Source organism: Pelobates fuscus, chromosome 12, assembly GCF_036172605.1.
Source record: "Pelobates fuscus isolate aPelFus1 chromosome 12, aPelFus1.pri, whole genome shotgun sequence".
Lineage (NCBI taxonomy): Eukaryota > Metazoa > Chordata > Amphibia > Anura > Pelobatidae > Pelobates > Pelobates fuscus.
In genome coordinates, this window is record NC_086328.1 from 17,973,796 (window position 1) to 18,000,187 (window position 26,392).

A 26,392-nucleotide genomic window follows, 5' to 3' on the forward strand; every position below is an offset into this window, starting at 1 on the left:
GACAAACCAAATCTAAAACAGAAATAGGCCTGCCACAGGCTGCCAGTTACCCATTAGAGACTCACCTAACTAAGGCAGTATTCCTGACACACTGGCCGACCACCTAAATCAGCCAGGCGGCAGTGCTAAAATTGTGTATTATCATTGGAAATGGCTATTATTTCCCCAGTAACATTTGTGTTAAGGATTAGTTTGCATAGGGATGGCCTGGCAGCAGCCACCTTCATAGAATATTGACTTAACGCTTTCCTCTCCATATAACATCTCACATTCTGTATATTTCTCTCCCTGTTTGCAGGGCAGACATGGAATTGCACAAACACATTATATCCAGTAAATATACTGATTTCATATTAAATGTGGGGCAAGTATTGCAGACATTCCCACCGTGGTTCCTTGATGCATTTATGCACTTACTTGTAAAGCCCCAGTGTATATTTATTTCTGATAAAAAACAAAGAATAAAGTACGTTAACTGTTTGGGTGCCAGAATAGTAATGACCAGGCTGGCGCACACTGTAGGTGCAATGTGTAGGCCATGTTAGAGTTAATTATCCTGGGTTTGTATATAAGTAAGCACCCCCTACTGATTACAGGTGTAGCTCAATCTGAGCAGTGCCCACTACTGATGGCAACTAGATCTTCTAGTAAAATCTTTAGTTGCAAAAGTTCTCTGTAATGTATCAAGCTCCTGCAAATAGTGTTCTATATCACCTGCCCCTATCTAGTAGCAGAGATTTTGTAAGAATATTTTAGTACAGTTTAACAAAATCTGGGGCTCTATAACACCTACTGCCCATGCTCTCCGCTTACAGCTTAACCCAGTGCTTGCAGCCTGTTGTCTTGCCATTAAAATACGCTGTAGTGATTGCTTAACCGTTTAAGAACAGAGGCAGGCAATTGTCCAACTTCTGAACCAAAACAAAGTTTTTCCTCTAAGTGCTCCCATACATATCTATCAGAGGGATGCCCTCTGCTGATGTCCTCAGATCTCACAGTACAGAGCTCTCTGTGAGCGCCCTCTACTGTGTGATTGCAGCTTGAGAGGGAGATGCCCCTCACATACTACAGCTCTGGCATACTGTCACATGTTACGGGGGGCAGGCTGAGGGGAGGATGTGAGCAGCACAGAGCCATTGGCTCTCTGTTGCCAGTATGCTGACAATAGATGCCAAATATGCACATAATTGACAGCCTGGAATTTATGTTTCGATCTGGTTAGTGTGGAGTTACACATCAGGCAGCAGGGGGAATACACTCTTTATGTGCCGCGTTTCATAGCGAAATGCTTCACGTACAAACTCCAAATCACTTACGTAGTCTCGGTGCATGGAGTAGCCCTATAAACGTGACAAAAAGCAAACACTTTCCAATACCGCCATCATAAACTGGAGTGTGAGCAGAATGGCCAAGACTGTCTTAGTTCTGCATATACTAAGCATCTGAAGAAAATCACAACAAACAGCCACATTGAAAAACACATGAGGCTGCAAGCCAGCTTTCAATTCACCAAAGTCCTGGTTAGGGGATAACGCCCCTAATTTCTGTCTGATGAAATTAAAACTGTGCACTTCTGTAGTGTGTGTCTGCCTATCACTTTCCAGGTTTAGTAACACAATGGCATTCCTCTGTGCGGGCTGTGGGAGATCTATTCCATACTCAAGAGCAACAGGTTGAGGCTACGCAATCTACAATTGCTCAAACAACCATATTGATAGCAACACTTCAAACTCAAACACTCAAAAGCCCTAGTCACTGTTGAGTTCTTGGCTCCCCTAAAACACATCTGCATAAAAGCCATATCCCCATAACTCCATTAAGAAACAAAGAAATCAAGGTGTCACCAATTTCTTGAAATCTTGCCCTAATTTGAAATTTTAAGTCTACTTAATTCTTTGTCTTCCAAAAATGTGCACTCCTCTGCAACCTTCAGTGGCTGGAAGCCATTATCGAGTACTGTATCTCTAAATATGTACCAGTATTGAGAAAGCAAATCACCTTTCTATCATCCACTGCAATTTTACTTCTTTATTGTAAAGCCAAAATCGCTTTCACTTACAATGTTCCGCATTTCCAATCTATCAACAGATTACAGTTTTGTTTAATTTTAATGTGGCTAACTTAAGATGTTGTATAGTAAATTTATGCAACTGATCACAGTTATTAAATTACCGCATCTGCACAAGAAGCAATCAAACCTCTTATTATAGTTTTTGTGTGTGAATGTTAAATGTCAAGGATCTACCAATGCACTGCGGGGAAGCACAGTACAGTTAAGGATGCATAAAATATCAGCACTTTTTATGCCTGTGCATCTAACAAAGACTCCCATCATAATTAACTAGTATGCAAATAAATAATTTTTACAAACTACCTTGGAAACAGTTGTACAGACAATTTTTTTTCCCAGTCAACGTCTTAACGCAGCTCAGTGATATTTAAACCTTAAGACACATCTCTATCCGAATCATGTATGCAATAAAATATTTAAACCTCACAGGGATGGGAAAATTGTATTATAAATCTAAATCTCTGTGGAAAAAGGTAATTTATGATGATAAATTTAATTGTGCTTTTTACAGTTTGTGAATGCAATTTTTTTTTTTTTTTTTTTGCTTTCCCATTGTGATTTACCTCGGTTATTCCAAGTAGCAACATTGTAGGTTTTTCCTGCATTATATATTTCTTTGGCTCTGGATGATTTTCAATAATTCTTAAATGATATGCAAGGTGTAAAATATCTGGAGATATGTCATTTAGGTTAAGTTTAAATTTAATATCTAAAGAAAAAAATAACTGCTAAAATTGGATGAATTAGTTGTGATGAGAATTTGACCAGATGAATAGAAGTTAAAATAATAAATGACAGCCTCAATTGTGATGTAGTAAATGGTGCCGTAACAGTATCAACCGGCATAAACGGTTACAAGAATTTTGGCCTTGAGCTTAAAGGGACACTATAGTCACCAGAACAACTACAGCTTATTGAATTTGTTCTGGTGAGTAGAATCATTACCTTCAGGCTTTTTGCTGTAAACACTGTCTTTTCAGAGAAAATGCAGTGTTTACATTACAGCCTAGTGATAACTTCTCCTCAGATGGCTGTTAGAGATCCTTCCTGGGTCATGGCTGCCTAAAATGCATCCAAACATTCAGTATCTCCTCCCTCTGCATGCAGACACTGAACTTTCCTCATAGAGATTCATTGATTCAATTCATCTCTATGAGGAGAAGCTGATTGGCCAGGGCTGTGTTTGAATCATGCTGGCTCTGCCCCTGATCTGCCTCTTTGTCAGTCTCAGACAATCCTATGGGGAAGCACTGTGATTGGATCAGGCTACCACTTCTGATGATGTCAGCAGACTGCTTGTTTTTCTGAGTCTAACAGCATTCAGAGTTACAGCTTCAAGCTTGAATACAGTAAGATTTTTGCTATATTTATGGAGGCATGATGGGCCCAGGGGGGCTAGATGGTGGTGTTAACACTATAGGGTCAGGAATACATGTTTGTGTTCCTGACCTTATAGTGATCCTTTAAATATATTCTGTTGATAAGGAAAGTGTATATAGTCTGCTACTTAGATGTTTAGCAACTTGGAGATCTTTAGATATTGATATAAAGTAGTGTAATGCTAGACCCATTCTATAGATTAATAAAAGAGTCTGTGGAACTTGTGAAATGACCAGGATGTATTTAAATATTACTGCCAAAGCGGCAAGTTTTAAATGTCAGGAGTAGTTTCAGTAATGTAGAATTGGTGCTGCTTTAAATCAGTCTGACTGGGGTGTCTCTAACTTCAGAATGCTGAAGATGCAACTCCCATCATTGTCAACTAGGAAAACAAAAAGTGTGTTACATACACAGCATCAACTGTGCCCATGAGAGTTGGGGGTCCCCCACTCTACCCACAACTTCTAAGGTATACATTTACACTGTGTGGTTCACAGCAGGGTACCCTGTGTTGTGATGGCTGACAACATGATGATGCTTGCTCTTTAAATGTCGACATCCCAATGCTTGCAAACGTTTTCACCATGATAATCCACTGTAGAAATACAACATTTTATATAGTCATTTTTTGCCCATTGTGAGTCCATAGAATTTATGAGAGGTTAATGCTGGTGTCATTTTTTTAATTTGTAGCTAAGCATGAAGACGTTTATTTGATTTGAAGCAGATAAATATGCATCGATCATCAGGATGTGCTCATATTTGCTTATATCTAACATTTAAGGCAGGATGGCATCTTTTTGGCTGCAAGGGAATGGGAGGAAGTTAAATTAATCTCGCTGGCCCATAGATCAGGCCATGACTAGCCTTGTCACTTCCTGTGTGTGTTGTCAGGGCTGAGAGATTTACTACATCATTTAGTCAGAACAAATACAAAATTGCAGTTGACAAGTAACTAAAAAAATCTGCTTCTGCAGATCATGCAAAGCTGACCTGTTCATCCCAGCTTTTTCTAAATCCTTAGGAAACCGTAGTATTTTAATTTTTATAAAAATATTTGAAAGTCCATCTCCATAACAAAAATTATATTCTTTCAAAGAGCCTTGTAGTGCAGTTTGTCTTTTCTGCAGCCTCTTGGGTAATCTCAATATGTGGGGGTCTCAATGAGAAACATGTTGAGTATGCTTTATATTCTTAGATCAGAGAAACTGATCTCATCTTTCCCACCATATAAAGAGCTTTGTTAAAGGGGCACTTCAATCACCATGGCAGCCTATTTTAACTGAGGTGTTATGGTATAAGGATGTGTGTGTGTCCCTGGCTGTACATGACCTTGTTTGTAGTGGGACTGCAGAGTAACCCCCATTTCAGATGAACGGTGGACACCACTGCAGTCACAGTAGATTAAAAAGGAGATTGTCCTGCGTACAAGCATATATGTGCAGCCAGGGGTACATATAGCTTCCCTACGTGATGTCTAGAGTGAGGGACGTCGCGTAGCAACATAGAGATGGGAACTGGCAGTTCCTCCAACACATACACAATGAGCATACATTGTTCTGATGCTCAGAGTAGATAGTGTCCTTAAATACATTCCACTGACCGCACAATTTATTTTACATTTTTAATACAAATACACATTTCACACATTTTCCTTTGTAAAAACAAACCCAATTAAGAGTTTAAAAAGATCTCCGACAGAAGCTGGCTCTGTGCCGAACAGCTCTATTGCATTACACAGCCACGCAGCCTTCTGAAAAGGATCTGAATCCAGTGTGCGATGAAGGGTTAAACTGAGGGAAACCCTTCTCTACTTTTACAGACATTGTAAAAACATATATACGGATAACTCCCTTTTATATGTAGAAATGGTTTCCATTCCTTGTTTATGGCCTTTATATAACACTGTATCATAGAGAAGGATGCAAGATGAAATATTTATGTTAATATAGGTTTGGGAAATAGGAGGAAACAGCACCTAATTAGTGAAGCTTTAGTTTGCTATCAAGGCACGTGTGTATACAGCATGTATAAAATATAGCAAAGCTAAGGCAGTCTTTACATCAGTTTCTATTTCTTGATGCCCTGCTCCATGTGGCTTTGTACAATGCTTCACTATATTAGCCATTGGAATCATTTGGGAGCGGATCATCAAGAATGTTTTTTTTTTTTTTCTCTCTCTCTACCTAGGGTATTTGAAATGCACAACTGCTACTTACTGTGTTTGGTCGTTTTTAAATTCTGTATTGGAAATGACACTTGTTGCAGACCCTACAAAACTAGAGCTGGTCTGTTGAAAGAACTGAGGTCAGTCATCTAGTGTTGGGAGGAATGGATACAATGTCAGCATTAGCACTACTAATGTAATAAAGGGCTTCTAACCCCATTTATATTTGGGAAGTCCTGTTTGTCTACCTTGCCTGGCCATCAATTATACAGATAGGCATACAAGTCAGGATAGCACGGCCCCCTATAAGCACACAATCAGCAGGGTTGACTCAGCCCTTCATCCTTCCGAGGTAGATAAAATGAGTACCATTAAATTGGGTAATGGTAACAACCCCTGGATGTCGGGCTAAGGGAACATCCCCAGGACGTACTTGAGGGGAGGGGAGGATGTATTTTGTGCAGGTTCTAATACACTGTGGGGTATTTATTATTTTCATCAGGCTACTCTTGTACACAGGACAGGCTGGAGTTGTTTGAATGCAATTAATACTACAGAGGGGTGCTACGGGAGAGCAATTTAACTGTGATCTGGCGTGGGCACCTATACCAGTCAACCTGTCATACCTGTGCACCAGCCTGTCAGTCTATGACGCACACAGCAATTCTGACACATTCCTATGCCTCCCAGTATTGGGGGAATGTTTTGTTTACAGTGATTGTCATTAACTAGCTAGTATAACCCTGTGAACTCTAAAAACATACGGAATTGATTGTTTTCTATTTGTACTAATACATTGCAGCATTGTGAGACTATGTAAATATATATTAAAACCAATACATGGTGGTTGTGTAGCAAAGAAATATGTCTTTATTCTGACAAATGCCACTAGTTGCCTGCAACTGATCTCGATTAGAATACGATCGTAGCTGCATCACCCAATGTGGGGCACAAATAAACCCATCCTATCACTGCAGAGCACAAATATGGTCTGGCTGTACGGAATTACACAGTAAATATCTTCTCAAATTGTCTTCCAGTTTCATGTATGGGAAGAAAACTTTGCATTGTGAGAACAGTAAACTGGTTTACCTTCCCTTTGTCAATCCTAACAGATCATCGAAGATATTTTTATAAGCCCTAAGTTAATATTTAAACTGAGGTCTTCTGAAGGTTTGTAAAAACAAATATCCAGTGCTTGCAGGTGGCGGGAGGTCAGCTCATGTTAAAAACGGTTCTGCGTAAGTAACAAAACACGAAAATATTTTAATGTATTGGGTTCTTTCATATTCAGATATTCCCATTCATAATATGATAGTTTAGTTTTCCAGTCATAGGTGTAAATGCTAAAATTCAAAAGGAGAAGAGTTAAAACTAAAAAAAAGCAGAACTGGCAGACATGGGGCTGCTTCACAGACCTTCAAGACAGTAATTTCCCTATTTTTGTTGCACAGGTAAACGGTCATAAATTAATTCTCCCAGATCATACTATCTGCAAATATTAGAGGGGAACTTTCATTTAAAAACATTTACAAATTACCTTTAAATTAAGTTAGGCTTTTTTTCTTCATTACGATGCTCCATTAAGTGTCTGAAAGGGATACTATACTTACCAGAACCACTACAGCTTATTGCAGTGGTTCTGGTGTCTATAGCCTGCCCCTGCAGTCTGAGCAATGTAAACACTGCCTTTTTCAGAGTGTTTACAATGCTGCCTAGTGACACCACTAGTGGCAGTCACTCAGACGCACACTCTGGATTGAGACTCATTGATTCAATGCATCTCTATGAGGAGAAGATGACTGGTGCTGCGTAGTGTTTTGCCGTGCATGCGCAAAAATTTCAGCCATTTTGGTGGGGTGAGACATGGCGAGACCTGCACAGCGAGGGAGAAAAGGTTATTTTAAAACCTTATTTCTTAACTCTGAGGTGGGCCGGGCACCTTAATAGGTAGTTCAAATCTATAGTGTTAGGGATACATGTTTGGATACCTAACACTATAGTGTTCTTTTAAATGTTAAGAAATGTCATCATAATCTAGCTTTTCCGTGCACACATTGCAAATATGGAGGAGAAATCGAAATTGTTCAATTTCTCCTCGTCTGTCTGCTTTATTTATGCTGACTAGGTGCAAATTGCAGAGCTTAGAACAGTGATTGACAGTAGGGATCGACCGATTATCGGTCAGGCTGATATTATCGGCCAATATTCAATATTTTCGATATTGCCGATAATACATACTAGGACAGCCGGGCTTGTAATGCTTACTTACCTTCCCAGCAGCTCCCTGTCTAAATCTCGCAAGTCCCGCGGCCATCAGAGCATTGCCACAGGTTACCATGGCTGTGCCTACATCGTGATGACAGTTTATAATTATTTAGAACATCACACGAAAAAATGGTTAACATACACTATAAGGTCATTTTCAATATTATTTCATTGATTTAATTTCCAGGAAAGTGGCCGTTCATCTTTAAGAGGTTCTATACATTTTACCTGTCCACACAGATTCAGTGAAGAGCTCTTGTGCTTAGCACTCTTAAAACACTAAAAGTGCAGCTTTCTCCCCTCCATGCTTCAGACTACTTCCAGTTAGTGTGTTTTTAGCCCAGGTGCACCAGTTGTCGCATTGCTTGACCACTGGTAATCAAATTGTTCAATAATTGTCCAGCTGGAAACAAACAATATGGGGGCAGATTTCATACTCTGATAATAAATGTAGCATTGCTTTTGGATGACAGTGTATGTACTACTGTGAAGGGACACCTTTCGGGTATAAATTGGTTTTACTCTAGTGTTGTGATCTCAGTTAATGAACATTGGGCACCAGTAGGGGCAAAGTTTTTTTTATTTGGTTAAAACACGAGTCTGATAGGAGGCCTATTATGGAAAAGGAAATTACTATAAGGGTAACGAGGGGACACTTTCATTTTAAATCTCATTAATCTGATATTAAATAACCAGTCATCTGTAATTTTACAATTGGATGAAGATTTTTATGAACTTTCCATCTTTTCTCAGATTCGGCACGTGGCTTTTGTGAGAAATGCTTTACAGAACTTCTCTTTGCTCTTTTCCACGACACCGGCACAATAAGTTCATAGTCTATGTCTATTGTCTATGACAATCCTGAATCCTAGCAGTTGTGTTACGGACAAAATTGTACAAGCATGTTAACATATTTACTCAAATCTAATGCACACTTTGTTTGGAAAATAAAGTTTCCAAAATTTGAATGCGCATTAGATTCAATGACGCATTACATTTGGGGCAAAATTCAGAATTTTCCGTCGAATTGCATTCCAGCAAATTCAAACTGCTGAATTTAAAGGGACACTATAGTCACCAGAACAACTACAGCTTAATGTAGTTGTTTTGGTGAGTATAATAGCTCCCTTCAGGCATTTTCATGTTCTCGGAAAAGGCAGTGTTTACATTGCCCCTAGGAACACCTCCAAGTGGCCACTCCTTAGATGGCCACTGAAGGGGCTTCCTGGCTTAGGGCTGCACAGTAAGCAGCCCTGCCGTTCAGCGTCCCCACGCATTTCGTTGAATTCACATAGGCAAATTTTGTTCCTGAAAGACTACTTAAGAAACAAGCAACAGTAAATTGAAATACCATTATTATTATTATTATTATTATTATTTTATTATTTATATAGCGCCAACAAATTCCGTAGCGCTGTACAATGGGTGGACTAACAGACACATAATTGAGATCAGACAACTGGACATACAGGAACAGAGGGGGTTGAGGGCCCTGCTCGATGAGCTTACATGCTAGAGGGAGTGGGGTATAGTGACACAAGGGGTTAAAGTAGGGGAATTAAATAGTTTGTTAGAGAAGGGTTTATTGAGTGCTTGGTAGGTCATTTTTGACAGTTGCAGGAAAGGAGTCATGGGGTGGGGGATGAGATACCTGCTGACAGTGTAATTGATACGCTTTAATGAAGAAGTGAGTTTTCAGAGATTTTTTGAAGGAGTGGAGGCTGGGTGAAAGTCTAACGGGGAAGGGAAGGGAGTTCCACAGAAGAGGTGCAGCCCTGGAGAAGTCTTGAAGGCGAGCATCAGAGGAGGGGATCCGGGCAGAGGATAGGAGTAGGTCTTGGGCTGAGCGCAGGGGTCTCGACGGGACATACTTGTGTATCAGGGAGGATAGGTATGTTGGAGCAGCATTATTTAGGGATTTGTAAGCAAGCGCCAGAATTTTGAATTGGGCCCTATATCTAACTGGAAGCCAATGCAGGGACTGACAGAGCGTGGAGGCGTGGGAGGTGTGACCGGACAAGAAAATAAGCCTCGCAGCCGCATTCATTATAGATTGCAGCGGTGCAAGCTGGGAACATGTAAGACCGGTGAGAAGGGGATTGCAATAGTCAAGGTGAGAGAGAACAACAGCATGAACCAGTACCTTCGCTGCGTCCGGTGTTAGGTATGGGCGGATGCGCGCTATGTTCTTGAGTTGGAAGCGACAGGATTTGGCTATCGATTGGACATGGGGAGTAAAAGAGAGGTCAGAATCAAGAAGAACCCCTAGGCAGTGAGCATGCGAGGTAGAGGTGATAGTAGCGCCGTTGACTTGGATGGAGACAGACACAGGAGTAGCAGCACTTGAGGGAGGAAAAACTAGAAGTTCTGTTTTGGACAGGTTGAGCAGCCATCCAGTTGGAAATAGCAGAGAGGCAGTCAGAAACACGAGTCAAGGTGGGCGGAGAGAGATCAGGGGAGGACAGGTAGATTTGCGTGTCATCTGCATATAAATAATATTGGAAGCCAAAGGAGCTGATGAGTTTACCAAGGGAGGCAGTATAGATAGAGAACAGTAGGGGACCAAGGACAGAACCTTGGGGGACGCCGACAGAGAGGGGTTGGGGAGAAGAGGCAGTGTCAGAGAAAGAAACACTGAAAGAGCGCTGGGAGAGGTAGGAGGAGCACCAGGATAAAGCAGTATCCCGTAGACCAAAGTTACAGAGAATGTGAAGAAGCTGTTGATGATCAACAGTTACAAAGGCGGCAGAAAGCTCAAGGAGGATTAGGATTACCATCAGTGTTACTATGGGAAACGGCAATAAACATTTTCATTGTAGCACAATGTTGTATAGTAGTATCTTCTTGTATAAATGCGCATTACATTCGCCAGCAGCTTGCAGGTTTCAGAAATTGAGGTTCGCATTAGATTCAAATAAATACGCTATTTACTGAGCTTGTGGCAGGGGTAAGAACTACAATCTCCATTCTTAGAAAAAGGTGTCATGAAACTGAAACTAGTAGAAAATAAAGCAAATAATGATTTGCAGTACTTATTCATTTCTTACTTTTGAGGGGTGATGCAGTGTTTGTTACATAGTAAATGTAGAAAGAAGCCATTTTTGGCCAAAAATCACTTTTGTGAAGATAGTGCCCCTTTAAAATGAATAGATGATCTGGATGGTGCCGTATTGGTACGTGATGGCTTCTGTATATACAGCCATCAGAACGCATATGAATGAATGTCTTTTGGTATAATATTGTGTGCTCTTTATGTTTGTGTCTGTTAGTGTTCCTGTGTGCAGTTGTGCATGTGTAAAATGTGAGGGCAAAGTTCTGACTAATGTCAAGTACAATTCTAGGGCAACTGAGCTTTACAGGTACTGCAGTTTATAACATCCTTCATAGGCCCTCCAAATGTTTGTAAACTGCAGTTCCCATGAAGCCCCAACAGGGTTGACTGAGCATTACAAAAATTGTATATTCCATCACTATTAAACAGCCCTAAGACTGGCCCTGGCTGCATGTCACGTAATTTTCTGAACATTCACACAAAGCTTATAACATATTCATACATATGCTTTCTGATTTATGCAGATAGAATCTGACCTCAAACAAGTATTCTAACACTGACTATACTGTATATACTCAGAAGCTTGAGTAAAAGGATGGGAATACATTGTTTATTATTTCTAATGTAAGCTTTATACTGCAAACATTTGCTGGCCATGATAGGGTTAAGGTAGACCCTATTGTCTACAAATTCAACAAACTACATCGTAAAAATATACAGCTCAGACTTCTAAAACTTCATAGTGGCTTTGAAATGTTTAACCCCTTCAGGACGGCGGGCGTGGTATGCAGTCCTTAGGGATCCGACTCTAAATGCCGGCAGGTGGAATAGCACGTCCACGCCGTCCTTCGCACTTACCTGCTCGCCGGCGATTGCGATGGGGGGGATTTGCCCCCTACTGCCAATCCGGCCCTCCTGGGCCATGTGATCACGAGGACCTGACGATCACATGGACGGAACAGCTGTCCATAGCAATGCCAGCAGGGGGAGTGCCTGAAATAAAATGATATAAAGTTAAAACAGTGTAAAATAAAACAATATATATATATATATATATATATATATATATATATATATATATACTTATACATACACTGTCTAAGTGTATTTTAATATTAATATATATTTTAAAAATACACGTAGAATTATATTAATTAGTTCAAATTAGTTTTTTGCATTTTTCACACACGAACAAATATTAACACTAACTTTGGCCAGTGTTTGTGACTAAGTGGCTACTAAAAAAGACTGGACATACCCCATCTACAATACCTTGGGTTGTCTACTATTGTAAATGGAATGCCTTCATGGGGGTAATTCTCATTCCTGGGCTACCATAAGGTCTCAAAGGCAACGTAACCAGTCTGGCGAATTTCAGTGTGAAAAAACTGAAAAATGTAACATACTATATTTGACCCTGTAATTTCCCAAAACACCATAAAACCTGTACATAGAGGGTGCTGTGTTACACATGAGACATCGCTGAATACAAATATGTGTATTTTATGGCAGTAAAAGCAAACCGTATTATGACATTCACAGTTAAAATGTCATGCAGAACTAAACATTTTTTTCTTAATTTCTCAGATTTTCTTTTATAGTTTATTCATATTAAATTATGTTTTATAGCTAAATATTTGATGTTAAATGAAAGCCCTATTTCTCCTGAATACAATGATATATAATAAGTGTGGGTGCACTTAATATGAAAGAGGTGAATTACGGTTGAACAGACATATAGTCAAATTCCAAGTTTTTTGTTTACATTTTATTTTGATCAAAACATGTACATCTGGCTCAGTCCTTAAGGGATAAAAAAACCTTTTTTTGGTAAACGCTGGATGCCTCTCGGGGAGGTTTTTTAGTAAAACACATATTGGTTTGGAAAATGTTTCAATTCAGCATTAAAGCTTTGTGAAATGTGTTTAATGTAAATACTCTGTCACATACCCTTCATGTAATTGACAAGATCAGATGATTAGCAGTGTTCTCAATGGTATTTTTGCATAATCTTCCATTTTGACAGACCCCGCACTATTTAAATTTTTTTTTATTGTCGTTATTTTGTTCTGTTCTTGACAAAGTTGGCTTTGTCATTTTAAATATCCTAAGTGGCCATTTAAAATGTTTGGTATGCACAGCACAGAAAGTACGGATTACAGGAAAAATACTGACTTCACTTACCTCGTGGCTACCTAGATTATACATTTTAAATAAATTAAAATTAAGTGGATATTTTAACAAAAAATAGGATGTAAATAGGCTAGTTTAAAAGAAAAGGAAATGATTCAAGGTAAATTTCATAAAATGCAGGAATCTGTGCTGATATTAACCCATTTATAACTGTGCTGTCATCACAATCTGGTCCATGCCTATAGCACAATCCAAACAAGCAGATTATTTAACCTCTTAAGGACCAATGACTGTCTATGCCATCATAATAACATCATATTTAAAGATCATTTTCCAAATGATCCATAACGCTATAAGGTTCCTAGGGACCGGAATGATATTGGTAAATATTTGAACCTGAAGGGATTAAAGACCAGACTGCAATGAATATATATATTAGATATTGTTTTACATAAATCCAATGTGTACTGCAGCACTGTACATTGGGAATATTAAACTATGCTTGACAGGTTGAACAGACACAGTTATACACTGAGACTGGATTGCTATCCCAAGTAGCATTGCCATCGCAGCAACAGTTTACTGTTCCTCAAATATGGGAGCTATTAGGTCTTTTATTATTATTATTATTATTTATTTTAGTCGTGCATAAAATAACAAACAAGTTTGTAGTGACATTTCATTAGATTATGTTTGACATGAGTAAACTATATGAGAAGAGATGTCAAAAAATACTGCACAGGTTTTAATTTTTTTTTTATAAGAACACCAAAAACACAATACAGGTCAGGTATAGAGAGAAGTCAGAATGCTGCGGAATATAATTGCAGATGGATTCAACAGGTAAGTAAGCACCACCGGATAGTTAGAGTTAACTATGGCAGGTCAATTAGAGCACAACTACAAAATTAGCCAGGATAAATCATGAATATTATCGACATGGACAGGTTTCGGATATGGCTACCTGCCCTTAAGGACAAACATGCAAAATACAAATGAAATCTAGTGTCACTAGAAGCCCAGAGTATCATAGCCCATCACATATCATGGAATACCGCATTCTTTGAATACAGGTATCATAGCTGCAGAGACATGATGATACTGTCACGGAGCTGTTCAGCCGATGCTACTAGATGGAGGGGCTTGAACAAACGTATGCGAGAGTCCACCAAGTCGTGGAGGAGCGCCCCACCAACTTTGAGCGCTGATGAGTGCCTGCTTTGTGCTTCAGTGGATCCAGCTGTGCACAGCCTGAGTAGCAGGGTCTTGGAACCGTCTTGCTGCACATGATAGGCCTTGAAGTGCAGGAACCTTGTGACAGCGTGATGTGCAACTGCAGATTCGCCTCTCTCTGGAGCGCTGTACTAGTGCGCGGTGTTGGGGTGCATCGGTAAGCTTTTTGCTGGGTCTAATCGGCTCCAGCCCCCGTGATTTGCTCTTCACCACCTGTAAGGCGCTTGCGGGACATCGTGTAGGCTTCACTTGATCTCGGCTGCACAGTGGCCCAGTCTTGGATCTGCTTGCCAGGACTTTCAGGTGGGTTATTTACTGCTCGATTGTAGATCCTGTTCCAGAATCCGGAACACAGGCGACCAAAGGCCAGTAAATACATGTGGGTGGGCGGCTGTGTGCAGACTCGTGGGGTATATTCCATGCAGTCGGCCATCTTAGTGAGTAGGCCTCTGGTTTCCACGCTTTAGATAACAGGAATAACCCCCACCGGTCCAAAGGGAGGAGGGGAATTTCTCCATGCTTTACTGGATGCAAACACAAATATATATATTTGATTCTTTAAATATCAGGAAATTATACATAACTCACCACTGCAGATTGTGGTAAAAAAAACGTAATACAGGAAAAAAACTAAAAACTTTGCTGTGATTTAATTCAGCATTATCTCTGCGGTGCGGACAGGCTGCCAATCCCATGCTTTTCTCCCAGCTAATTTTTGCTGTTAAATACTGTTCTTCAATAATCCTTTCTACGTATCTGACTGAGGCATCATTGATTCATAAAGCACTCATTACTACATGTTACATTAATTTGCAATATAATAAAACGTCCCCCTTATTGTTTACACGAGTTCTCTAATCTATCTCAATAGATTTCCTGGGTACAGCTCATATAGATCTGACCAGTGACAGAGTTAGACTCGCCTTGGAGAACATTTCTTGTAGCTCTGAAAAGCTCACATTCATCAGCGGATTAGGTCGATCAGATTCTACCAGGATCAATGGCAAGCAATGTGATCCCTCTTACCCTCCAATCCACATACATACACATTTCTCTGTCTGAGAGCCATTTATCTTACAATGTCAAATTGCAATAATTAACCATTATTGATCTTAAATTCAATTAACTTCATTAACACAGGTCACGATGAGGGTTCTTGGAAGTGAGCAGTGGTACTGTCTAATATTCAGTGTTTGGCCCCTGTGTGTTCCTACAGTCCCAATATACAGGACAAGCACACAGTTAGGATTTTTTTTTTTTTTTTCCTATTTGGCTATATTTGTATTTGGGTCACAATGTAGATAATCGTCCGCCGCAAGAGTATGTTTTCCTCAGACAAGTAAAATACAAACTACCAAAAAAGGCAAAAACCCGTAAATCTGCCATGAATGAAAATATTAGATTTACTCATGGTCAATGGGCAGTTTTCTGACCAATACAGTAAAGCTGGAATATTATTTTTTTTTTTGAGTAAAAACCAAAACATTTGGTGGAATATTATTTTAAAGCAAAACTGACATTTGTTGGGTGTTTGCATTTCTCTCTTTATGAAAATCTACAAAGTAATCGTGACAAGTTAGGTATTAAATCCATTGGCAAGTCATTAAATACTATCAAAATGATCGGCCATAAAGGGTTTATATAGGCCAAATCTCAGAGTATGAATGGGATCAGATATTATATTTACATTTATTCTATATTAAAATGGATCATTAAAATTGGTACTATTTATGTTTAGAAGTTTTAATTTAATACAAAAAAAGCAGAGCATGCTACATACTGCAAATCAAGTTAGTTATATTTATAGGACTAAAATAGCCTCTCAAAAGCAAACGCCACCAAAGAGCAGTTTCCGTTAAGATTGATGTGGATGCCTCTTACTAACAGAAGGGATCATGGGAATGTTTGCACAATATCGTTTTTAAATAGAAGTTCCTCTTTTGGACGTATTGTAACCACAACTGACCTTCGCACAACAAAAGGATATTTATTTTTTAATACATGCTATCCAGATAGAGAACAGATTTATTTGATATTGGAGCACTGCTAAGGATTCACGGGCCTATTCTAGCAAGTAAAGTACTGGCATTGGACTGTTTTTTTGGGGGGAGGCGAGGTGGGGGGATGGAGGTGGTAGTTCATGTAGTGATTACAGTACTGGAACTTGTGAAAGGCTTCTGAAATGAAAATGATAAAACTCACGTTGTTAGATATTTGCTTAAATATTGATACAGCAGCCTGTTCTAGGTATTGGGAGTGTGTGGGTAGAAATCAATTTGTGCTATAACAGGCCATAGTGAAAGTGTTATGACACGCCAAGGGACGGTGTGCGTCCTCTTTAATCACAAATGAAAATCACCCAGGAAGTGCCATTATGCCAATTCAAATGCAGTCCCTGCTGTGCAATTAAATGTGTGTGATATATGTCTCCTACTTCTAGTCTTTAAGCATTTTACCTTGTTTTTAATGGAGACTTTAACTGTCTTCGTACCAGAGGGGCCGCAATAGGATTTAGCTCTATTGATCGAACAATAGATACCTTGCAGAAGACTCAGTTTATTGGTTTATGTAACAAACACACCGCAAACAGAAAGATCACGGCATATTTTAACTCATCCTCTGCTACACACGAAGGTTCATGCAGAGGTACCTGTATCTACATATGATATACATGTATAAGGGCTAGATTTAAATGATATTAAGAAACCTATTTAACTGAGAATGAGTACCATACAATGTTATTTGGCTTATTAGAATAAAGCTATTATGGGGCATTCTGCTCGTTTCCATGGTGATAGCTCAACTTTAAGAACTTTGCCCCAGATTTACTTTTTACATGTAAACCCCTTTGTCTTCTGAGAACCTTCTTTTAAAATAATTAACAGGTGCTGACTGTTGTGCAATTTTCATTAAACGATGGATGGCTTGAAGTCTAATTTATTATTCTTATGTGTCTCTCTCTGGGGCGATCACATTGTGCAAAGAAAGGTCTGCAGAACCTTTATCTCTCACCTCATCCCCTCCTATCTAGAGAAAGGGAAGAATATGTGCTTGGGACATATGGGGTTAATGGAAACGACTTAGTGGCACCCACATCACTTAAAATAAAAGTGATTATAAGCTTTTAAGCCATTTTCTTTTTTACACTCATGACACATACAAAATCTAAATCATTTTTTAATTTATTGTAATTGATGTAAATTTCTTCCTTTGTACGAATTATATTGATAGTTCTGTACTTTATGTTTATTAAAGGTTGAGCATCAGAAATGTAATGCGGGGAAAAAAAATGTGTGCTTAATTTAAATTGTGAATCTGTCTGTCAGGAAATGCATTAGGGGTAGAAAAAGCTTAAGACATATTAATTGACAGACAGGAACTGCTGTCTCTAAGGTTGATACAAGTAATTTATTACTTTAGAAATGAATGCCACCTCTAGAATGTGCTTCATTAATTTCAAATTTACTTTTAATTTCAAGCTGTTGCCCCTTGAGAACAATAAGGTGGCAAATTATGTTTGAAGAGACTTTTTTTTTTTCCCATCCGAGAAGAAAACACTATAGTTTAACTATTTAATATTAGAAATAAATATGCAGCTGTTTCTGATTTATTTATTTTTTTGAAAGATTTGAACAGCTGTTGAGGTCACCATCGCTAACGCCTGTCTTTTTGTTTCTCATAGCGTATGTGTCTGACGAATTGAAGGCTGCCGTACTTGATGATGATGGGGAGACAGACGACACAGCGGCGGATGGCGAACCTTCTGCAAAGTATGTCTGTCCTGAAAAGGAATTCACAAAGAACTCTCCCATTTACCAACACTCTCCTGTCGGAGAATTTTCCAGCCATGAAATGGACAGTGATTCTCACGTCAGTGAGACCAGTGACAGAATGGCTGATTTTGAAAGTAGCTCCATAAAAAATGAGGAGGAAACGAAGGAGTCTCTGGTTCCTCTTGAAGACTCCAGTGTGTCTGATAGCTTAGAACAAATGAAAGCTGTATATAACAATTTTCTTTCCAACTCTTACTGGTCAAACCTCAGCTTAAATATTCACCAGGCTACTTCGGAAAAGAACAACGCAAGCAGTAGCAGTAGCAGTAGTAGCAGCAGCAGCTGTGGAAGTGGGAGCTTTGACTGGCACCAGACGGCTATGGCAAAAACATTACAGCAGGTTTCCCAAAGCCGGGTTCTGCCTGAGCCCAGTCTTTTCAGCACTGTCCAGTTGTACAGACAGAGCAGCAAGTTGTATGGATCAATTTTCACTGGGGCCAGTAAATTTCGTTGTAAAGACTGTAGTGCTGCTTATGATACATTAGTTGAGCTGACTGTTCACATGAATGAAACAGGACATTACAGAGATGACAACCATGAAACAGATAACAATAATCCCAAACGTTGGTCCAAACCACGAAAACGCTCTTTACTTGAAATGGAAGGTAAGGAAGATGCACAGAAAGTTTTGAAGTGCATGTACTGTGGTCACTCTTTTGAATCCCTTCAGGACTTAAGCGTACATATGATTAAAACAAAACACTACCAAAAAGTGCCTCTCAAAGAACCTGTCACACCTGTTGCAGCAAAAATGGTCCCAGCTTCAAGAAAAAAACTGTCTTTGGAGCTTGATCTCCCAAGTTCTCCTGATTCTACAGGGGGAACACCAAAAGCTACACTTTTAGATGGAACAGACACATTGCAAAAGAATTCAAACCCATACATCACACCAAATAACCGCTATGGGCACCAGAACGGTGCCAGCTATGCTTGGCATTTTGAAGCAAGAAAGTCCCAGATCTTGAAGTGCATGGAATGCGGCAGCTCACATGACACTCTGCAGGAGCTCACCGCTCACATGATGGTCACAGGCCACTTCATAAAAGTAACAAATTCTGCACTGAAAAAAGGGAAGCCAGTCTTAGAAGCACCATCGACCCCTACATCGGTGCTGGATGAAAAGGTACAGTCTGTGCCGCTTGCTGCCACCACATTTAGTCCTCCTGCCAACAACAGTTCGTGTCTCTCCCCTAAACTATGTGTTGAAATTAAAAAAGAAATTGATAAAGAAAAGGGGATCCTGGAAGATAAAATCAAAGACAAGGAGAAATCAAACGAAGATGAAGAAAAGTTTGATGTTTCTTCTAAGTACCATTACTTAACTGAAAATGATTTAGAAGAAAGTCCTAAAGGAGGACTAGATATCTTAAAATCTTTGGAAAACACAGTAACATCTGCTATAAATAAAGCGCAGAATGGCACGCCAAGCTGGGGGGGATACACAAGCATCCATGCTGCCTACCAGCTTCCGAATATGATGAAGTTATCCTTAGGTTCCTCAGGGAAAGGTACACCATTAAAACCAATGTATGGAAGCAGTGAGGTTTTATCACCGACCAAAAATCAGCCCCTGGTTTCACCTCCTAGCAGTCAGAATTCTCCTGTGCCAAAAACAAACTTCCATGCAATGGAAGAGCTTGTCAAAAAAGTTACAGAGAAGGTAGCCAAGGTGGAGGAAAAAATGAAGGAACCAGAGGGAAAATTTTCACCCATTAAAAGAGCAACTCCATCTCCCAGCAGCAGTGAGATCAGTGAGCCCCCAAAATTGGACACTTCCAGTGACATTGTGTTAAAAAGCCAGCAGAACAGCCCTATTTCACAAAAGGACAATTGTAAAGAAAATCCAGGTTTAGAACCTGTGGAAAACGGTAAAGAACATGTGAACTCCATAATAGGCAGTTTAGGGAGTAGTACTGCTATAATAACAGATCATCCACCTGAACAGCCGTTTGTTAATCCACTAAGTGCATTGCAGTCTGTTATGAATATCCACCTTGGAAAGGCAGCTAAGCCATCCCTACCAGCACTGGATCCCATGAGCATGTTGTTTAAAATGAGTAACAGCTTGGCAGAAAAGGCAGCTGTGGCCACTCCACCAATTCAATCCAAAAAAACAGACCACTTAACAGACCGTTATTTTTATCATGTCAACAATGACCAGCCCATAGATTTGACGAAAGGGAAGAGTGACAAAAACTGCTCTTTGGCTTCAGCGCTTTTGTCATCTACATCGACATCTTCTGCATCTTCTTCATCTACAGTGACAACGGCAAAGACATCTGCAGTCGTGTCATTCATGTCAAACTCACCGCTGCGAGAGAACGCCTTGTCAGATATATCTGATATGCTGAAGAACCTGACAGAAAGCCACACGTCAAAATCTTCTACACCTACCAGTATATCTGAAAAGTCTGACATTGATGGTACCACAATAGAGGAGCCAGAGGAAAATACACCAGCTCAGAAAAGAAAGGGTCGTCAGTCCAACTGGAACCCTCAACATCTGCTCATTCTTCAGGCCCAGTTTGCTGCCAGCTTGCGACAGACTTCAGAAGGTAAATATGTTATGTCAGACTTGAGCCCTCAAGAGAGAATGCACATTTCAAGATTTACAGGACTTTCCATGACCACAATCAGCCACTGGTTAGCCAATGTGAAATACCAGCTCCGAAGGACCGGTGGAACCAAGTTCCTTAAGAATTTAGACACTGGTCACCCAGTGTTCTTTTGTAATGACTGTGCCTCACAAATCAGGACTCCCTCTACATATATCAGTCATCTTGAATCGCATCTAGGTTTTAGGATAAGGGATTTGTCTAAATTGTCCAACGAACAGATACACAATCAAATAGCACAAACAAAATCCCCCTCTGAAAAACTAGTGGTATCATCTCCAGAAGAAGAGAGTGGAACTTCTTACCAATGTAAACTTTGCAACCGGACATTTGCTAGCAAGCATGCTGTGAAACTTCATTTAAGTAAAACACATGGGAAGTCTCCGGAGGATCACCTCATGTATGTCTCTGAGTTAGAGAAGCAGTAGCATTGGCTTTTTATTACATTAAAACTGTGGTTTGCTTTGAGGAAGACTAGTAAAATGAAGCCTTAAAGCTACAGTGTACTGTTTTTGGCACATGTTCCTATTTTATCTCTGGAGAAACTCACTCTGAGAACAGAACTGTTTTATAAAACTGTACAGTGTTTAATAGAGGTGCATACTCAGCTGTTGTTACTGCTACAATATGAAGGGTGAAATGCCATTGGTGTTTTTAACCTGTGTAAATTGCGTTAGCGGTATACATTGTCTAATGCGCCACGCTGCATGAATCAACAGACATTTTAATGAAGCATTTCTATTTAAAGCTGGTACACTATTTTTCATTCCACTCAATGTGTGCTAGTATTTTTCAGCCTTTAGCCCTCTGAGTACTTTGGAGCACTCATGTTTATTGGTAAAGATCTGTGTTTTTTGTTTTTTTTTTCTTTTCTTTTTTTTGAAATATAAAATAAAATGTACTTGATACAGTTCCACTTAACCATATGAGCATCTGCATTAGCAGCTCTACAGAAGTTGCATTCACGGTTCAAAGCCTTTACCTCCCACTGGGGCTGCTATGCATTGCAGAGCAATGTATTGCCAGTTCATCTGTCAGAGCAGGGGTTAAATCCGTGTATATAATGTACAGACTCGCATTATGGAAATTGTGGTTGATGTTAATGGAATATTTTCTCCCCCTCTGGCATTTTTACGATTTTATTTTTTCCTTTGGTATGAGATGCAGTATGCCTCCTTTACATAAGCTGTGCCTATGTATAGTGTAAAATTTTATTTGGTTGACTTTTAACCTATTCAGTGCCAGAAGATATGTTTTGGTTTAAGATCCACTGGCAGTGAATGAGTTTTGGGTTTTTTATTTTGTTTTTTGTTTTTTAATTAACACCCGAGCATTGTAAATTATTCAAAGGATACAACAAATAGTCTTTATAAAATATTCAAACAAAAATACTATTATTCTAAAAACAAAAAAGCTATAATTGTTTTACTATACATCTATATTGTTAGAAGTTCATGTTTAAATTATACATATTTATTAGCGAATTGATATAATTTGTTTGGAACTATAAGCCCGACACAAGCCATGGGACTTCTGCTTGGTGTTACTCAGAACGATTTTGCACAATATGACTTTAAAAAAAAAATAGTATTTATTACGGCAAAAACAAAGATCCGCTAAACATTCTCAGTGCTCGAAGGGTTAAATCTATTTGAAGACAAGAAAAAAAAACTGTACTGTATTCCCAAGAATTGCTAATCCTTTTAAAAAGAAAAAAATGTTTGTACTACAATACTTTGCTTAAACATAAAGAGGCATTCTGTAATATAACCTCTTCTACTTATTTATAAGCACCTGTGGGTTGTTATTCCGTATAGAATGCCTTTTTTTTTTCTTCCCATTTTGTAACTTTCTGGTTTTTGTTCTGTCTAATTATTCTCCCAAGATGCAACACGGCAGCTTTATCTTAAGGCATATATAAAGGGTAACCCGTGGTTACCATCGCACTAACTCATTCAGTTCGTCTCCATTTTTGGCAGTTAATTTGCAGAAGTAACTGACAGCTGACAACATACGAGGAAACTGTGTATAAAATATTGGCATGTAAACAGCACAGACACTGTAATGCACTCCGTGTCTTTTTTTTACTTTTTTTTTTTCTCTGACATTGAAGCAACATTATATGATTCTACATATATCCATTTTCTACGGCTACATTAAAATCGTTTGTTTTCTATTTTATTTTTTGCTACAATATTGTTAGCGACACAATCCTGCATGTGATCTCAGTTTATGAGTTCTTCCCAACAAAAGCATCTTCATCAAGGTCCATGTAAAACGACTTTAGAGGACATGAAATGCATGTTCTACATGGAGTTGGTAAGATATGGTGCAGCAGATTAAAGATATCCAGTAAGTGGTGTACATACACTGCAGATACAGTTATTCTATACGAATCTACACTTTCAGCAGAAAAGGAGGAAAAATAGTGCCTTCGTAATGCACAAATAAGCCACATATGTCGTTATGGAGACTGCACAGACAGGTAATCTTAACAATACATCTATGGAATTACAGAATTTAAACACTCAGAATTTTATGTGAAATTACAAATACTTTTCCTAAAATTAGGGATGTATATTAAACACCAAACACGCAACGTTCTAGTAAAAGGTTTTGGGAAATTGTAGTTTGCAAACAGCCAGTCCCCCTATATTAGAATATCCCTGCTATTCTAATATGCACTGATATAAAACATCTATATTTCATAAAGCTAATAAAATGTGAAAAAAATACGTTTTTTCCCAAGAGTTCACAGATTATGTTTTAAGGGATAATTTCTGATATAGGAGAAGTTGAAAAACAATTATTTAATTTTAATACAAATGTATTCATACTAAATTAAAAACATGGGGGTCAAAATATAGCTATGACACATTAAAAGAAAAATGATTTTTTTTTATCCTCTATCACTTTGGTAAATGTACTGTAATGTCTAAAAAAAAAAAAAAAAAAAAAGGTATTAAACAGCCTTTTACAATGCAGACATTAACAGCTCAGAAATCCCCATGATGTAAAAAGATAATAATCTAAAAGCATCATGTAAGGTTTTGTGCTAGCAGGTTGCTAATAGAGAACTAAGCGACTGGACACGTTTAGATAATGTAGATACAATATACACCACCTCAACCAGTAGAACAAATATTAGGTTACGCCACAATTATAAAAATATATATTAAGATAACTGAAATATTATTACAAAAGTGTACTTACAGTAAAAAGCCAATCAGAAATATTAACAGTCCAAAATATAGGATATACAAATAGTATCCCCAGGCCACTGAATGAGCGGTACACCTGAGCTTTAACTAGCTCTACAATAGGTGAGTAGGAATATTACGTATTGTATACTTCTCATCATCTGCTCGTGACATTTTCCCAATATTTACAAACCATCTTTAAGATTTAAATGAACAAATTACTAACAATTTTAACACCAAAAACGGCTTCCCAAAATATCACTTTAAATTTAAAGGGATACTATAGACACCAAAACAACTTTAGCTTAATGAAGCAGTTTTGGTGTATAGACCACACGCCTGCAGTCTGACTGCTCAATTTAGGATTTAGATTACTTTGTTTATACAGCCTTAGTCACACCTCTCTGCATGTGATTTGCATAGCCTTCCTAAACACTTCCTGTTAAGTCATCTAATGTTTACACTTCTTTTATTGCACTGTCTCTTTAATTTAAAATTTCTGATCTCCTGCTCTGTTAATAGCTTTACAGGAGCCTCATGTAGGTGATTACAGTTCATTTTACAGAGCAGGAGATTAAAAAAATAACCTAAAGTAGGTTGATATCTTAATAAAAATGAAACCAAATGTTTTCATGCAGGCTGTGTCATTCACAGCCAGTGGAGATGTGGCTAAGACTTAAAAAAACAGAAACAAAAGTGATGTAACTCCTAAATGACAGAGAATTGAGCAGTGCGACTGCAGAGGCATGATCTATACACCAAACTACTTAAAGGACAACTATAGTGCCAGGAAAACAAACTCGTTTTTCTGGCTCCCGCCCCCACCTCTGGGTCCCCCTCCTGCCGGGCTGAAGTGGGAGGAAGGGGTTAAATTCTTACCTTTCTCCAGCGCTAGGCTCTCTCCTCCCTCTTCCGACGTCATCAGCTGAATGCTTTCAAAATCACAGTGAGAAGCGCCTCTAGCGGCTGTCAATGAGACCGCCACTAGAGGCTGGCTTAACCCTAATGCAAGCATAGCAGTTTTAACCCTAGATGGACCTGGCACCCAGACCACTTCATTGAGCTGAAGTGGTCTGGGTGCCTATAGTGGTCCTTTAATGTTTTGATGCATATAATGTCCTTTTAAAATGTTGCTTGAATGACTCTTGTTTTTGCCCAGAAGATAATTTTTAGTGTTAAATATTATCCCAATCTATGCCATAACAGAGTAACCTTTTATGTGGGAGATGTAGCAAGACCTCCAAAATAACAACCTACAATTTATTTGGACTAAGCAGATAAACACTTCATTAAGCTTCAGAGAGTTAATGTGGTTGGAATAAAATTTTGTGATATTGTCATAGTAGCAAAGAAAATCATGTAAATAGCAAGATTGCATATTTGGGATAAACACACACACACACACACACAAATCAATCTCAAGGTTTGTGCGAACAGGCATCACATGGTTTCTATGTAACTAACCACTAACAGAGTGAGAGAGAATAAGTCCCCGAATGGGCCTTAATACATTGTAAGAAACATTTTACAAATGGGAAGTCTAGGAACACTGCTAAAAATGAACTCCCATATACATCTGCAGGCTCGTTTGGAGAGGTGACCTACATGTAACCCCACCCTGGCTGTGTAGTGTCTTCCTGCAGCACACCGTATATCTCTCAGCCATCCCATTTATGCAGTATCTCAAAATAACATTTGTGATAAATGTGCAATTTCACTAATTTATGGCTCTGTGATGTGCTCAGGGCTACACGCAAGATGAAAATCTTAAATGAAGCTTGAACAGCTCAGTTCACAACAAGAAATCAATATGCCAGCGCTTAGAGAGCTCGTCACTGAAGCTAACATTTCAAATATCACTGGCTGCACAGTTATCCTGTTTATTGGCCCAGGAGGGGCACGATTACGGGGAAGAGAACCTGTGTGGACTACGGCCAGCTCTCCACTCTGCTCATTTAAAGCAGCAGATGCTACAGAACCTCTTGGGAAGAAAAAGCATCAATCTCTATGCTGCCATACAATACCACGCCTTGCAGAGGACAGTGATTACCAGCTATTTCCGCCAGAGCTGTCACGTACATTAGAACAAAAATAAAGTGATGAATGCATTTTTATACTTAATTCTGGGAATCACAGTTTCCACTCAGGAGATTAATAATGACAGGCAGCTTTTTTGACTTGGGTTGGGTTGGGTTGGGGGAGTTCTTCCCAATGACCAAACAAGGTTTATCATTTAAGAACAACTTAATTAAAGGACAATTTAGGAATTGAACACTCCCACATCTTAATCAAATTGTTTTGGAGCATGTAGACCACCTCTGACACCTTGTAAGTGAAAACAATGCCTGCATGATTTACATTTTACAATGCCATGTCTTCTACTGGCTGTCAGTATGAAAACCAACAGGGGGTTTTAACAGAAATAGGTTCAATTAATTAA

The 26,392-nt window shown here is 38.9% G+C and overlaps 1 protein-coding gene across 3 annotated transcripts in view; it reads left to right on the plus strand.

The window, feature by feature from the left end:
- TSHZ3 (teashirt zinc finger homeobox 3) overlaps nucleotides 1-22,570 on the plus strand; it is a 76,784-nt gene extending 54,214 nt beyond the window's left edge. For all 3 annotated transcript variants that reach the window (XM_063438543.1, XM_063438544.1, XM_063438545.1), the window contains one exon: nucleotides 17,987-22,570. In XM_063438543.1, the coding sequence (XP_063294613.1) occupies nucleotides 17,987-21,180 (3,194 nt within the window). In that variant the 3' untranslated portion in view covers nucleotides 21,181-22,570. The remainder of the gene's footprint in view (nucleotides 1-17,986) is intronic.
- The last annotated feature ends 3,822 nt before the right edge of the window (nucleotides 22,571-26,392 follow it).